Source organism: Sebastes umbrosus, chromosome 8 (assembly GCF_015220745.1).
Source record: "Sebastes umbrosus isolate fSebUmb1 chromosome 8, fSebUmb1.pri, whole genome shotgun sequence".
In the NCBI taxonomy this organism is placed as follows: Eukaryota; Metazoa; Chordata; class Actinopteri; order Perciformes; family Sebastidae; genus Sebastes; species Sebastes umbrosus.
In genome coordinates, this window is record NC_051276.1 from 163,998 (window position 1) to 180,098 (window position 16,101).

The 16,101-nt window shown below is 47.7% G+C and overlaps 1 protein-coding gene across 1 annotated transcript in view; it reads left to right on the forward strand.

Moving 5' to 3' along the window:
- Positions 1-11: 11 nt before the first annotated feature.
- si:dkey-91m11.5 (PH_BCR_vertebrate and RhoGAP_Bcr domain-containing protein) overlaps positions 12-16,101 on the forward strand; it is a 47,891-nt gene continuing 31,801 nt past the window's right edge. Inside the window, 1 exon segment of the mRNA XM_037777129.1 lies at positions 12-2,041. Coding sequence (XP_037633057.1) covers positions 679-2,041 — 1,363 coding nt within the window. The 5' untranslated portion in view covers positions 12-678.

A 16,101-nucleotide genomic window follows, 5' to 3' on the forward strand; every position in this document is an offset into this window, starting at 1 on the left:
CAGAGCATAACTGAGAGGACATGCCAGGGAGAGACACGTCTGGAGCTAAGGCTGGACGGGCTGGGAGATATGTAGCTAGTTGCTTTCTTCTTCGGGGTAAAAACCGAGGCTGATCTGAGCTACCAACGGAGGAGAGTTGATTTGAAAGCCGGGACCTCGTTTTTCTTCATCCAGCTGAACTGAAGACCAGAACACCTTCCTCCTGCACTAAACCCTCATGTTCATCACGCCTTAAAAGTGCCAGTTTAACTCCCTCATTAGACCACAGAAGTGTTAGAACAGCGGTTTTCAACATTTCTGCTGAATCTCCTCCATCATCGTTTTTTATGTATTTGGAGTGTGAACCATGTAGCCCCTCCCCTTTATGCTGACGAAGAGCCACAACACACAGAGCTGGGATCAGTCTGAGAGCCGGGACCAGTCAGAGAGGACTGATATCAGTCAGAGTCACCATCATCACCATCATCAGTCTGACACCAACTCAGAGGAAGACAGAGGATGGGAGCAGTGATCTCGCCTCTAGGACTTTCTCCTTGTGTTTGTGAGTAAGACTAAACTAAATGGGTTCTCCTCCCTTCTCACCCTGTCTGTACTATAGAAGTACTATGGTACTATGCTCCATGGAAGCTTTCAGTTGTATAGAGTCCAGTCCAGGTCAGGCTTTAGAGATGCTAACTGATGAGTGATATAGTGAATGTCCGAGTACTAACTATGGTTGAACCGGTGGGGTTTGTGGCGGCATGGAGAGCCCAGTTCCCTGAGTCTGATCCCCCTTGCATGGAGCTGAACTCACTGGGGAACATTGAACAAGAGCTGAAGAAATGCAAGTTATCCATCAGGCACTTGGAGAAGGAAGTAAACAAGGAGCGCTTTCGGATGATCTACCTGCAGACTCTGCTTGCTAAAGAGAGAAAGTCTTATGATGGGCAGCGGTGGGGATTTAAAAGCACGGCCCACATGAATGATGGAGACCTGCTCGGTGGCCCAGACAGCCAGACCACAGATGAGGAGCAGCAGCAGAGAGGGCCTGGCCAGACGGCCAGTTGTCAACCACATCCAGAAGCAGAGGTGGATGACGGGGCATCCCCGGCCAAACAGAAGGGAGGAGATTCACCAGGCATCCCTGATTTCCCCCTGGGCACAGGCTCGGTGGCAGCTTTGAGATCCAACTTTGAGCGCATCAGGAGGGTCAACTCTCACACGGCCGGAGATGGCAGAGGGTTGTCAGTGATGGGCGGCCAGGAGAAACCTTTCTACGTGAACATGGAGTATCATCAGGAGCGAGGGCTGGTCAAAGTCAATGACAGGGAGGTCTCCGACAAGATCAGCAACCTGGGCAGTCAGGCCATGCAGATGGAGCGCAAGAGGTCTCTGCACTCCCTCCCAGGGAATCTATCAGCCGTCACGGGGGACATCAACAAGGCTGTTCAGAGAGGTAGATCCACCGAGGGGAACCGCAGCTTCAACGGGTCGTATGATGACGCCGAGGTCAGCCCACACTTCATGAAAGACGGCGTGATCTGTTCCACTGGGGGGAAGGCTGAGCGGCATTCGGCAGAGTGCCAGCCGTATACCACTGTGTATGTTGGGGGGATGATGGCTGACGGGGACACCCGAGTCATCCACATCAGGGACCACAGCATAGAGGAGGATGCTCACCTCACCTGGCCGAGGCGCTCCTACTCTCCCGGCAGCTTCGATGACGTAGGAGGCGGCTACACACCAGACTGCAGCTCCAATGAGAACTTAACATCCAGCGAGGAGGACTTCTCCCCGGGCCAGTCCAGCCACGTGTCTCCCAGCCCCACCACCTACCAGATGTACAGGGACAAAAGCCGCTCACCCTCTCAGCACTCCCAGCAGTCCTTTGACAGCAGTAGCCCGCCCACACCCCTGTCTCAGAAATGCCTGAAGCAGCAGGTGATGGTGTCCGAAGCCTCCATCATTGGGGTCCGTAAAACGGGCCCGATCTGGCCCGGTGACGGGGACTCCACCACGTCCAGCAGGACCTCTCATGACAACAGTGTTCAAGGAGATCTAGGTAGGTCTGCAAGACACACTGCACAACACAGCTGAGTCCTCGAGCCCAGAAAACTCTCCTAATGGGTAGAGATGATAAAATTCTAAAAAGCACATAGGCCCTCTAATTACTGTCTGAAAGACTTGCCTTGATCCGGAATAAATCACTGATGTGTAAAATGCACCTAATATGTTGACCTCATACACTCAATCCATCCTAAAATGTTCCCTGGAGCCAGGATTATTATGCGCTTCATTTTTGAAAGCACATTTCTTTTTGGGTTTTTGCCATTTTCTTGGTTTTCAGCAGGTTTATCTACATGAGGCCAGGTTTAATAAAGTTCATCTTCTCATCCTATTAATGCAAATTTCATTTGATCTCCTCAGAATATTGATCCATATTGAGTGTGTCAGGGATGGACTGCTTCTTAACTTTATCCCAGTGGTTTTGCAGTTCATTCAGGAGTGGTTTTGTTAACCCTTTGTAAGCAGGCCTGCCCTCTCTTCTTGGCCCACTGAGTGCTGCAGCACCCTCACAGAGATGACAGCGGCTGCCTCCGGGCTTCCTGTCCACCCTCAGTGTTTTTGTGTCAGCACACATCAGTGTTGTTGTCCTTGGTGCCGAGTAATTAACTTAAAGGGGTTCGTCTAGCGTGATAAATTTAGGGAGGCTCTTTGTTACGGAAGGCGGCTGTAGGGGAAAAGCCCTGACAACTCACTCAAAAAAGAGGATGGAGAGGCTTAAAGTGTGTCATGAGGCTTCCAATCAAAACGCCTGCCATCAGTGTTTCCTGTTGTTATGTGTGAACACAATAGGAGAATCACTCATTGAGCACAAGTATTGACAAGTTAACAATATAACAATGCTAAGTGGGATAAGGAGAGTGGTCAAGGCTACTTGGTAATGCCAGGGACAGAAGGAGAGGCGGGAGTGAGTGTTCCTCTGGAGAACGTTCGTCAAAGTGAACGACACACGAGGACACCAGGATATTGTTGCTGGTTGATGCCAAACAGGGATTGGGAAACAGAGTGCGTATTAGGATTGGAGCTGGAAAATTGTTTGCCTCTACCCCACAAAAAAGCGTTATCCACTGTGGGTCAGATTAAACAGATGAGCAGAATAGTGTGTTGTTATATAAGGTGATCCAGTCTAAAGCTCTTTGACACAAAGCATGTGACGAACAAGCAGATAGTCTATGATATAATCAGCATGAAATGTAAGCTAGCACGCTGCTCGGATGACTGAAATGTCCAAATCCATTCCCCTGTGCCATTTGTGGCGCAGTACTGCTAACATACTGTCAGGGTGGTTTAGCTCCTTCTTCTGTAAGAAAAATAACTGAAAGCAGATGCACAGAAAGTTTCTATTTCTCCAAAGAATGAATACTTTTATGACAGAGTCATTTGCTTGAAAAACTCTAGAAAGAAAACCTGCTTTCTATTGAATGATATTAAAACGGACCTCCAGTGAGTTAGTGCTGCACTTCTATAAAGCTGTAGGACTTGTGATGGACAGATTTAAAAAAAGAATGGTCCAAAGTGATGCAGCGGTGGCCGAGATATCCTGATTTTTAGTCCAAAAATGCTGCATCCATAATATCCATAAAATCACATAATGCAATCAATATCATATTTCTCTTCTACCCTGTCTGGTTGGTGAACGTCCACGTCATTCAAGCTCCACGCCCCAGACTGTAATGCAGGCTCTCTCAGAAATACGTAGTCTCCAATAGGAGACGCACCGAGAGCAATAACAGATATCGGGCCGAATCTGGATATCGTGACTATGGGGCCGATCTATTCAATTCAATTCTATATTTATATCCTATATACTTTATATAATGGAATGTAATTCCTGTTTAAGTTTTGACCAATAGGTTGCTGCATTAAAAGGTTTACACTTGAATTGTAATTCCTGTTCATTTTTAAGATATTTTACAAAGTTGCTGGTGTACCATTTATTATTTGAATAATATCTATGCGTTTATTTGTTACATTTAGTTTTACAAAGTTAAGAGAGCAATGTTTAAGTCAGGTCTGATTCCTTACACATAACAGAATGATCCCAGTCACTTGCACACAGTGAGGCATAGAGATGATTAACTGAACACTGGTATCGGATCAGTACTCGGTATCGGCCGATACCCAAAGCCCAGGTATCAGTATCGGGACTGAAAAAGTCGGTGCATCCCTGTAACATCATCATGGGTGATCCTCCAGAGCCACTAAGACATTAGACAGCTTGACAAAAAACGTTCCATCAAGGTCCACTTACTAGCTTTTTCCAAAGCTCTCAACTCTCTTGTCATCGAGATGAAGTCTGTGAGATTTGGTTAAAGCTCTGGAAAAAACTAATCATCAAGAATGATGGATGAAGTTTTGCACTGGTTACTCAGCTGTTTGTACAGTAGTGAGCAGTAAACTGGCCGAGCCTGTATTCCTGTTTAAAAGCTGTGTGCTGCAGAGCTGCAGCTTTAGACCACAGCAGACTTGTTGCTGACATTATGCCACAGCTGCCTCATGTGGACTTTGCTTTGTGGATTACCAGAATATTTTCTGATGTTATAATCAAATTACTGTGCACGTTGCTGGATTAGGCCTCGGACAGGGAGCTGCTTTGAGGAAGTTTGCAGTAAACTGCCCTTTGTTGTGGTTAATGACTTCAAGCGAGCAGTTGGAACGTTTTTTGTTGTTGTATTTTATCATAAAGCATTAACAAAAATCTATTAAATGAGCCTGGTAAAGCCAACTTAATGTCAGTGTTGTAAAGACGCTTTGTGCTCCAGTTAGCTGAGTATTGTGTAACTATTAGACAAAGCTTCATAAACTGAACAATAAGTCAGTGGTTGGACCTAAAAGAGGCCTTCTGGACTGTAGATGAACACGTGAACGCTGACATGCTCCCTGCTGCTGCTGTGTCAGTGTTTAGTGTCCTGCATGGTGGCAGTCCGTCTCTGCCGGACGTACCATTAGAAACATACAAACAAACACATCCTCGTCCCATCGCTACTGAGCTGCATCGCTGCAGGAAATCTGAGTGAAATGGCCAGTCTAAAAGTGACACATCTCAGGGGACCCTTTCTATGAATAGAAGAATAAGTGTTGTCTTCTGCTTTCTGGATATCTAGGCCAATTGTCAAGCCTAGCTGTGAATAGAGCTGCTGATTAGCTGTGGGCCTTAAAGGAGGCCAACTCTCAGATGGGTCTATTTTGCCATAATTAATTAGCATGATGACACTGACGAGCCTGTGGCCACAGCTCTCTGGAAGAGTCTCAGCCTGTCGACCGTCTCATGGTTAATGTATTACAGTGAGAGGGCATAGAGGAAGAGGTCGGCCAAAAGGGAAATAATAAATCTCACCATTCATAATCTGGATCCTAATCATAATCCCTCTGCAAAAATCTGGATCTTGTGTTTTCGGATGCATTAGTCTGAATTCAGGATATGGCACAGTTTGTGTCTGAGATGGCTGTGACATTAATAGAAAGGCTCTGTCTGAATGTCTGGGCCTCAGTCCACAGATTGGCACTACTTGCTGCCTCAGCAGGAATCACGCCGGTGCTGGTCTACGCTCCCGGTTAATCGCAGACTCATGAATATTTGAGGTTCCTGAAGGGAGCCCACAGGCCTATACCTATACCTGGATATCAACTTCATTCAGCCTCTCCCTTTCCTACAGTCATTATAGGCCTACAACAGGAAATGTCTATGTGTGTGTAAGTGAGACACCTGTTCTTCTGTGCAGTGTAAAGTGGTCAAAAGCTGGCAGGCCATCAGTACACCAGGCCAGGCATCGCCAGCTGCTCTCACAGTAACAGCATGAATAGTCTTTTTGTTCCTCGTTGTCAGAAAACCGAACAAAGGCAGCTGTTTAGAAACTACTATTCACACTCCGTTGTCCTGTTAGCTCCTCTAGAACATACATCATTACCATAGATCTAGTTTAATAGAAGAGAAATACTGTACAGGTTTACCTTAGATATAGCTCAATAGAAGAGAAATCTTTGGCATGTCTGCGGGCCTCCCCCGGCTCAGTGCTCGGCCTCAGGTCCCCTCCCTGGTCCTGTCCCTGGTCCCCTCCCTGGTCCCCTCCATGGTCCCGTCCCTGGTCCCGTCCCTGGTCCCGTCCCTGGTCCCGTCCCTGGTCCCCTCCCTGGTCCCCTCTCTGGTCCCCTCCCTGGTCCCCTCTCTGGTCCTGTCCTTGGTCCCCTCCCTGGTCCCCTCTCTGGTCCCCTCCATGGTCCCGTCCCTGGTCCCGTCCCTGGTCCCCTCCCTGGTCCCCTCCCTGATCCCCTTTCTGACCTGGGCAGCTTGTTGCTGCTGGGGGGTGAGGGGGGACTCTGACCTGGTCAGCTTGTTGCTGCTGGGGGGTCGGGGGGGGACTCTGACCTGGTCAGCTTGTTGTTGCTGGGGGGTGGGGGGGGGTGGACTCTTACCTGGGACTCTGAATTAGCAGTGGACCAGATATCCTGACTTTTAGTGCATAGTATGGGTCAAGCTCCAAAAACCTTACATTTCCCATAATGCAGCTGGGTTGTCACTCTTTTTTAGACCCTCTCTGCCTGGTAAACTCATGGATGTATAAAGAGAAGGGGATCCAGCGTTGGAGGTGGGACCCCATTCATTCCTATCTGAGTGTGTCAGTGGTGTATGAAGCTTAAATGACTCCACTTCCACCTGGAAAAGTACCCGGATCATCCGGTGATCTTCCTCATCCATTGGGCCCATAGAGCAGGCGCAGTAGCGTCCGCTCTGTCACATGACTCGGTCACATGACTCGGTAACGGGGTCCAAACCTCACGCCGTCGTCGCGGCTTGGTGCTCCAGCCTCGGTCTGGGTCTCACTCACATGAACGGAGAAAGGGAAATAACTCTGGATTCAGCTGTTAGTGCATTTCATAACTCTTAGGACCTGATGATTTAAATAAGGGCTATTAGAGTGTTCTATGGGAAAAGTCTTTTTGGGCCCGATGGCATCACGTGACGGACACGGAAGTTGTAGTACCGCTGTTTGGCCACTATGAAAGTTGACATCAACGACCGGCGCTCTTCCTGGGGGGTTGGGTAAACTCCCATGTTTTTCAAACTCCATGCCCTAAATTTGCAACGCAAGCTTTCTGTTATAAAACTGTGGTCTTCAAGCCCAGATAACCCGATGACATCACTATGACATCATCAGAGCCACAGCAGACACCATACAGCCCGACAATGCTATTCTTAAGTCAAACACCATTTGTAACACACAGTTTCTGTTATAAAGTCTTAGGCCCTGTTCACACCTGGTATTAACATGCGTCCTCAGTGATCCGATCACAAGTGGACAGCTCTAAGTACAGGTGTGAACACACTCAAGACGCATTGAGGACGCATTGAAGACGGATCTCTCAGACCACAGTCAGAGGTGGTCTGGGCCACATATGACTACATTCTTTTAGCAGTGTGTACGCGAATGCGTCCTGGGCCTCATTAAGGACCGCCTACTCATCTGATGTCCAGCTGTGATCCGCGGGGTCACCGCGCCCCTCAGGTGAATAAACAGGCAGACACGGTCGATTGTCAGCCAGGAAATGCCCTCTGTGCTCTACTGGATGTAGACTAGGCACGTGAAGTGCATTATCATCATACTGTCGGAGATGTGTCGCTGTTTTTGTTCCGCTGCTTTGCGCGGAGCTGACACCCGACCGCCCGCCCACCTGTTCTCTGTCTTCCCCGCTCTCTGGAGCGCTGTACCCCTCCAGGCTGTTGTCTGGCAAAAGCAGCGGTGCCGGCTGGTGGCGCGGAGGTCCCCGGGGACCGCAGGTACAATAACCTTTTAGTTTGATGTTCATACAATGTACCAGAATTAACGAATATGTAGGATATTACTACTGACATTCCTGTAATATTAGGTCACATCGGCTGCTATTAGCCGTGTGTTTACTACGTGTTTATTTGCATATAGAGCGGGGAAGTGAGATCAGATCACAAGTGACCACTGAAGACGCATGTGGAGACGCATTTTAATTCAATTCAATTCAATTCAATTTATCTTTGTATAGCGTCAAATCACAACAGCAGTTATCTCAAGACGCTTTATATATAGAGCAGGTCTTAGACCGTACACCATAGTTTAGAGACCCAACATAATAATAATAATATATTAGATTTATATAGCGCTTTTTAGTGATCTCAAAGACGCTTGAAGATGATCCACCAAGCGCGCTGTGGCCAGGAAAAACTCCCCGATTACTGGGAAGAAACCTGGAGCAGAACCGGGCGCAGGGCGGGCGGTCATCTGCCGAGACCGAATGGGGGGATATTTAGATAGATAGAGAGAGAGATAGATAGAGAGAGAGAGAGAGTGAGAGAGAAGCAGCCACAATAATAGCCTAGCAGCTGTAATAGCTAATACAAGTAGGACTGATAACACAAAACCAGTAGTAGTGGATGTAAAAGAGTGATAGTACAACTATCGTAATTGATATCATTGGGTCGTCCCCAGACGGGCTTTCAAGTGGAGCTTCCAGCTGTCTCAGTCCACCATACATCTGGCTAGCTCGCCAGCACTGTCCAGCATCTCTCCTCAGTACGTCCATGTGTGTTGGTGTAGGACGTCCCTGTGATCGATGCCCGTGCGTTGGTTCCCGCAGCATCAGCATGCTTGCTGGGAGTTCTTGATGTCTTTGGCAGTGACCGAGAAGTCCCATTCTCCAGGCTGCCACTTTGTCACTAAGTGTTGGTAGTCCCTCGTTAGCGTTGGTAGTCCCTCGTACAGACGTAGTTTATTAATGATGGTAGCAGTTGGTGTCAAGCAGCCCCCGGACGCGGTAGCAGATGCAGCCACGATACCGGAGACAACCAGATCCAGGTGAAACCCCGCTCCAAGTGTACCCCTGCTCCAGGTGTAACCTCGCTCCAGGTGTGACCCCGCTCCACGGTTACCTGCGAGACAAGGAGGCACAAGGACTCCCGGGAAGGAATGAAGTTAGTAACAACATGGACATGGGACATGAGTATGAACAGAAGGAGAGGGGAGCTCAGTGTGTCATAGGAAGTCCCCCGGCAGTCTAGGCCTATAGCAGCTTAACTATAAGCGTTATCAAAGAGGAAAGTCTTTAGCCTACTCTTAAATGTAGAGAGGGTGTCTGCCTCCCGGACTGAAACTGGAGCTGGTTCCAGAGAAGAGGAGCTTGATAGCCGAAGGCTCTCGCTCCCATTCTACTTTTGGAGACTCTAGGAACCTCAAGTAACCCTGCATTCTGTGAGCGCAGTGCTCTAGTGGGGTAGTAGGGTACTATGAGCTCTTTAAGATATGATGGGGCCTGACCGTTTAGCGCTCTGTAGGTGAGGAGGACGATTTTAAAATCTATTCTGGATTTTACAGGCAGCCAGTGTAGAGAAGCTAATACAGGCGTAATATGATCTCTTTTTCTAGTTCTTGTCAGTACACGTGCTGCAGCATTCTGGATCAACTGGAGAGTCTTTAGAGACTTATTGGAGCAGCCTGATAATAAGGAGTTGCAGTAATCGAGTCTAGAGGTAACAAATCCATGGACTAATTTTTCTGCATCATTTTGACACAGGATGTGTCTGATCTTTGCAATGTTACGTAGATGAAAGAAGGCAGTCCTTGAGGTTTGTTTTATGTGAGAGTTAAAGGACATATCCTGATCGAAGATAACTCCCAGATTCCTTACAGTGGTGCTGGAGGCCAGGGCAATGCCATCTAGAGTAACTATATCATTAGATAATTTGTTTCGGAGGCGTTCAGGGCCAAGTACAATAACTTCAGTTTTGTCTGAGTTTAACATCAGGAAATTGCAGATCATCCAGGTTTTTATGTCCTTAAGGCATGCTTGAAGTTTAGTTAACTGGTTTGTTTCATCTGGCTTGATCAATAGATGTAATTGGGTATCATCTGCATAACAATGAAAGTTTATGGAGTGTTTTCTGATAACATGGCCTAAGGGAAGCATATATAAGGTAAATAGAATTGGTCCAAGTACAGAACCCTGTGGAACTCCGTGACTAACTTTGGCGTGCATGGAGGACTCATCGTTGACATGTACAAACTGAGATCGATCTGATAAATAGGACTTAAACCAACTTAGTGCAGTTCCTTTAATGCCAATTAAATGTTCCAGTCTCTGTAATAGGATGTGATGGTCAATGGTATCGAAAGCAGCACTAAGATCTAACAAGACAAGTACAGAGACAAGTCCTTTGTCCGATGCCATTAGAAGGTCAGGTGTGAACAAACGTACTTAAAGCTGTCCACTTGTGATCGGATCACTGAGGACGCATGTTAATACCAGGTCTGAACAGGGCCATAGTGTCCAAGCCCAGATATGCCTGATGACATCACTATGACATCCCTGATGACATCACTATGACATCACTATGACATCCCTGATGACATCACTATGACATCACTATGACATCAGGGAGGGATGCTGATTAGGTTTTGTAATTTAGCGAAACAAAGCAAATGCTTTCTAAATCTGTGATGACTGATTGGTTGGATACTGAGCCCACAGCGTTAGCTTGAACCGACCTGCTAAATGCATACCTGTGCTGTAAAACCTGCGTTGCTAGGCAGATTATGACTGAGCCAATCACATTACAGCACATCAGGTGAGGTCTGTTCACTAATATTTAATTCTATTCAGACATGCAAATGAATATTTGATCATACCTGGAGGTCACTGTGATTTTTCATGTGTGTTCATCATCTGCCAATAATAAGCAGTTATGTTCGCTGTAACAACACAAACATAAGGCTGTACGAGCCTAAGGACTGGCCAGGCTCCAGTATGAATTCTACAGTGGGATCAGAATAATTCCCCAGTAAGATAACCCAATAGGACTAACTAGCTATACTGTACCATATTAGACATGCTGTTATTCCCTTCTGCCTCAGTAAAGCTAATCTATACGTATAGCCAACATGTGCTTCATTGTACAGATGTTTATTTTCACAGCCTGGACAGACAGTCATTATTGGGCTTTGATTCTCTTTGTTATGCAGCACATTACAAGCAGGAGTCTGACCACTCTGAGCTATTTCAACACACACTGATTAGTAGGTGTGCTTGGCTGGGCGGCCCAATTCTGACCTCCCCTGCTCAATGACTGGCACTAATTGTAGGCCACCCTACAGCAGATCAGAGACGAGTGCTGGTGGGCCTCGCTGCCTCCACCAGCCTGCGGTCTGAAGGGCCTTCAGATGGCCCAGGACGTGATGATCATCTGTCGGCTAACAGTTTTATAGTTTTCTGCTTTAGCCATACAGAAACAGAATAAGGTTAAAGGGAGGCTCTGTCTATTTAACATGTCAAAGTCAATTTGCTCCAAACAGTTGTTTAATGTCTCGTGTGGCTCTTGAGGAGCTTTGTCAAGTCTGAGAAAATGACTCAAGTGATGAGTGGATTTTGGTGGACACTACAAATGTTTGGCCATGCTGTCTGTCGGTCGGACTGTGCACCACTTTGCTCCAGACTGAAATATCTCCACAACTATTGCATGAATTTCCATGATGTTTAGCACATTCATGGTCTCCTGAGGATGGATCCTACTGACTCTGGTGTTCCTCCTCATCCTTTTCTTCTGGTCCCACCTTGAGGTTGTCATTTGTGGTTTTGAGTGAAATGTCTATGTCAACAACTATTGGATCGATTGCCATGATATTTAGCACGGATATTCATGTTCCCCTCAGGAATAATTGTAATAACGTTAGTGATCCTCTGACTGTGATTTAGCGCCGCCATCAGGTCACAATTTCAATTTGTCCAATACTTTGGTTTTTCGATAAATACCTGCGGAACTGATGACATTCCCATCAGCGTCAGCTGGACTTTGGGTTTAATGAGAATAAGTGTTAGCTTGCTAACACGCTAAACTAAGATGGTAAACGTTGGCTGTATTCGAAACCGCATACTATACTAGTAGTACGTACTGATTTGGCCAAAATGTAGTATGTAGTATGCAGTATGCGAACAAAAGCAAAATCTCCAGTATGCCAAAAATACCCGGATGACGTACTGATTTGGAAAAATTCTCCAGTATGCATCGGACCAGTCTATCTCGCCTACTGTATCCCACAATGCAAAGCGCTGGAACAGTACAGGCTACGGGTACAAAAACAGCAGCCAAAAGCTGCTCGTTTTTTACGTTTTTTGTAGCTATTTCAACACTAAATTCACTTCTGAAAGTTTTTGAGGCGAGAAATTAACTGTGTAGATTATTAATATCGGCAGTTTTACGAAGTTAGATGGCGAATCGAACATTTGTTCCACCATTGTCGGAGTTTAGAAGCTCCACAAAATACCTCGACAGCCAGCTAGTGCCTGCCCGGGTCGCTGCCAGCAAGCCGGGTAGTCACGCTCAGAGACGCTATGAGCTGCTGGAGCTCACTCCGGTCTCATAGACAAGAGGCTTTTATTTCCTTGTTGACGGATAGTTTGTTTAAATATCACAACACAGATGTCCATTATAAATTAACAGGAGCCTGTGTTTATTTGCCTTTTTCAGAGTTAAAAAGCTCCACAATTGCCCACTGGTGTAGCTCGCTGGAGAGCCGGCCAGTGACGCTGACAGAGCGGCTGCAGAGCAGCAGAGTGGCGAGGGAAGATGAGAGGGAAAGAGCAGCTTCTGACGGGGCAGAGAGATTCCTGCTGAGACAACATGACACTTTTTTTAGCATTTCTCTAATATCTGGAGGGAGCTCAGTCCACTTTTTTTTTTGCTGTAACTGAAAAAGCAGTTTGAGTAACTAGTAAATGTTGTGGATGAATATTTTATATTTCCCGTCTCTCCTCGTTGATGATCCTGTTTGTCGGACTTCATTATGAGCTGTTAGAATAAATAGTTTAAACCTGCAGTATCTTATAAAGTAAACAAGCAGAACATAAACAACAAAATCAAAGTTATATTTTTTGATAATATTGTAATAGTGGTACAAGTTTGTTTTTTTGTCCTATGCTTTAAGAGCTGGTTTAAAGGCTAATTAAGCCTCGTCTAGCATACTGCTAAATACATCACTTTAACTGTCACATACTGCATACTACTCAGGAACGCAGTATGCAGTATGTACTGTATACTGCATACTGCGCTCCTGAGTAGTATGCAGTATGCGGTTTCGAATACAGCCATGGTAAACAATACCTCCTAAACATCAGCATGTTAGCATGCTCACATTAGCATTTAGCTTGAAAGCACTGCTGTGCAGCCTCACAGAGCTGCTAACATAGTGTAGCGGTAGCATTATGGGAAACGCAGGGTCCAGGAGCTCGACACGAGATGTCTTAGCCTCTGCTACATCAATTTAGATTTTATTTATTCTTTTTGTTAATCTGGGCTGCAGGGTGGTGCAGTGGTTAGCACCGTCACCTCACAGCAAGACGGTCGCCGATTCAAACCCAGCTTGGGGTCCTTCTGTGTGGAGTTAGTATGTTCTCCCCGTGTTAGCGTGGGTTTTCTCCGGGTTCTCAGGTTTCCTCCCACAGTCCAAAGACATGCAAGTTAGGTTCGTTGTTGACTCTAAATGTCCCGTAGGTGTGAATGTGAGTGTGAATGGTTGTCTGTCTCTATGTGTCAGCCCTGTGATAGTCTGGTGACCTGTCCAGGGTGTCACCAAAGATTCACTGTGAAGTGCATTAAAGATCAATCATGAAGTGAGGAAAACTACCAGTCCCCCTGTCTGAAGAGCACCACCCTTTAACCAGTCCCCCTGTCTGAAGAGCACCACCCTTTAACCAGTCACCCTGTCTGAAGAGCACCACCCTTTAACCAGTCCCCCTGTCTGGAGCGCACCACCCTTTAACCAGTCCCCCTGTCTGAAGAGCACCACCCTTTAACCAGTCCCCCTGTCTGAAGAGCACCACCCTTTAACCAGTCCCCCTGTCTGAAGAGCACCACCCTTTAACCAGTCCCCCTGTCTGTAGAGCACCACCCTTTAACCAGTTCCCCTGTCTGAAGAGCACCACCCTTTAACCAGTTCCCCTGTCTGAAGAGCACCACCCTTTAACCAGTCCCCCTGTCTGGAGAGCACCACCCTTTAACCAGTTCCCCTCTCTGAAGAGCACCACCCGTTAACCAGTCCCTGTGTCTGAAGAGCACCACCCATTAACCAGTTCCCCTGTCTGAAGAGCACCACCCTTTGACCAGTCCCCCTGTCTGAATAGCACCACCCTTTAACCAGTCCGTCTGTCTGAAGAGCACCACCCTTTAACCAGTTCCTCTGTCTGAAGAGCACCACCCTTTAACCAGTTCCCCTGTCTGAAGAGCACCACCCTTTAACCAGTCCCCCTTTCTGAAGAGCACCACCCTTTAGCCAGTCTCCCTTCTGGAGAGCACCACCCTTTAACCAGTTCCCCTGTCTGGAGAGCACCATCCTTTAACCAGTCTCCCTTCTGGAGAGCACCACCCTTTAACCAGTCTCCCTGTCTGAAGAGCACCAACCTTTAACCAGTTCTCCTGTCTGAAGAGCACCACCCTTTAACCAGTTCCTCTGTCTGAAGAGCACCACCCTTTAACCAGTCTCCCTGTCTGAAGAGCACCACCCTTTAACCAGTTCCCCTGTCAGAAGAGCACCACCCTTTAACCAGTTCCCCTGTCTGAAGAGCACCACCCTTTGACCAGTCCCCCTGTCTGAATAGCACCACCCTTTAACCAGTCCCCCTGTCTGAAGAGCACCACCCTTTAACCAGTTCCTCTGTCTGAAGAGCACCACCCTTTAACCAGTCCCCCTGTCTGAAGAGCGCCACCCTTTAACCAGTCCCCCTGTCTGAAGAGCACCACCCTTTAACCAGTTCCTCTGTCTGAAGAGCACCACCCTTTAACCAGTCCCCCTTTCTGAAGAGCACCACCCTTTAGCCAGTCTCCCTTCTGGAGAGCACCACCCTTTAACCAGTTCCCCTGTCTGGAGAGCACCACCCTTTAACCAGTCTCCCTTCTGGAGAGCACCACCCTTTAACCAGTCTCCCTGTCTGAAGAGCACCAACCTTTAACCAGTTCTCCTGTCTGAAGAGCACCACCCTTTAACCAGTTCCTCTGTCTGAAGAGCACCACCCTTTAACCAGTCCCCCTGTCTGAAGAGCACCACCCTTTAACCAGTTCCTCTGTCTGAAGAGCACCACCCTTTAACCATGTTCCTCTTTCTGAAGAGCACCACCCTTTAACCAGTTCCCCTGTCAGAAGAGCACCACCCTTTAACCAGTTACTCTGTCTGGAGAGCACCACCCTTTAACCAGTCCCCCTGTCTGAGGAGCACCACCCTTTAACCAGTCCCCCTGTCTGGAGAGCACCACCCTTTAACCAGTCCCCCTGTCTGAAGAGCACCACCCTTTAACCAGTTCCTCTGTCTGAAGAGCACCACCCTTTAACCAGTTCCCCTGTCTGAAGAGCACCACCCTTTAACCAGTCCCCCTTTCTGAAGAGCACCACCCTTTAGCCAGTCTCCCTTCTGGAGAGCACCACCCTTTAACCAGTTCCCCTGTCTGGAGAGCACCACCCTTTAACCAGTCTCCCTTCTGGAGAGCACCACCCTTTAACCAGTCTCCCTGTCTGGAGAGCACCATCCTTTAACCAGTCTCCCTGTCTGGAGCGCACCACCCTTTAACCAGTCCCCCTGTCTGGAGCGCACCACCCTTTAACCAGTCCCCCTGTCTGAAGAGCACCACCCTTTAACCAGTCTCCCTGTCTGGAGCGCACCACCCTTTAACCAGTCCCCCTGTCTGAAGAGCACCACCCTTTAACCAGTGTCCATGTCTGGAGAGCACCACCCTTTAACCAGTCCCCCGTCTGAAGAGCACCACCCTTTAACCAGTCCCCCTGTCTGGGGAGCACCACCCTTTAACCAGTTCCCCTCTCTGAAGAGCACCACCCTTTAACCAGTCCCTCTGTCTGAAGAGCACCACCCTTTAACCAGTTCCTCTGTCTGAAGAGCACCACCCTTTAACCAGTCCCCCTGTCTGAAGAGCACCACCCTTTAACCAGTCCCCCTGTCTGAAGAGCACCACCCTTTAACCAGTTCCCCTCTCTGAAGAGCACCACCCTTTAACAAGTCCCCCTGTCTGAAGAGCACCACCCTTTAACCAGTCTCC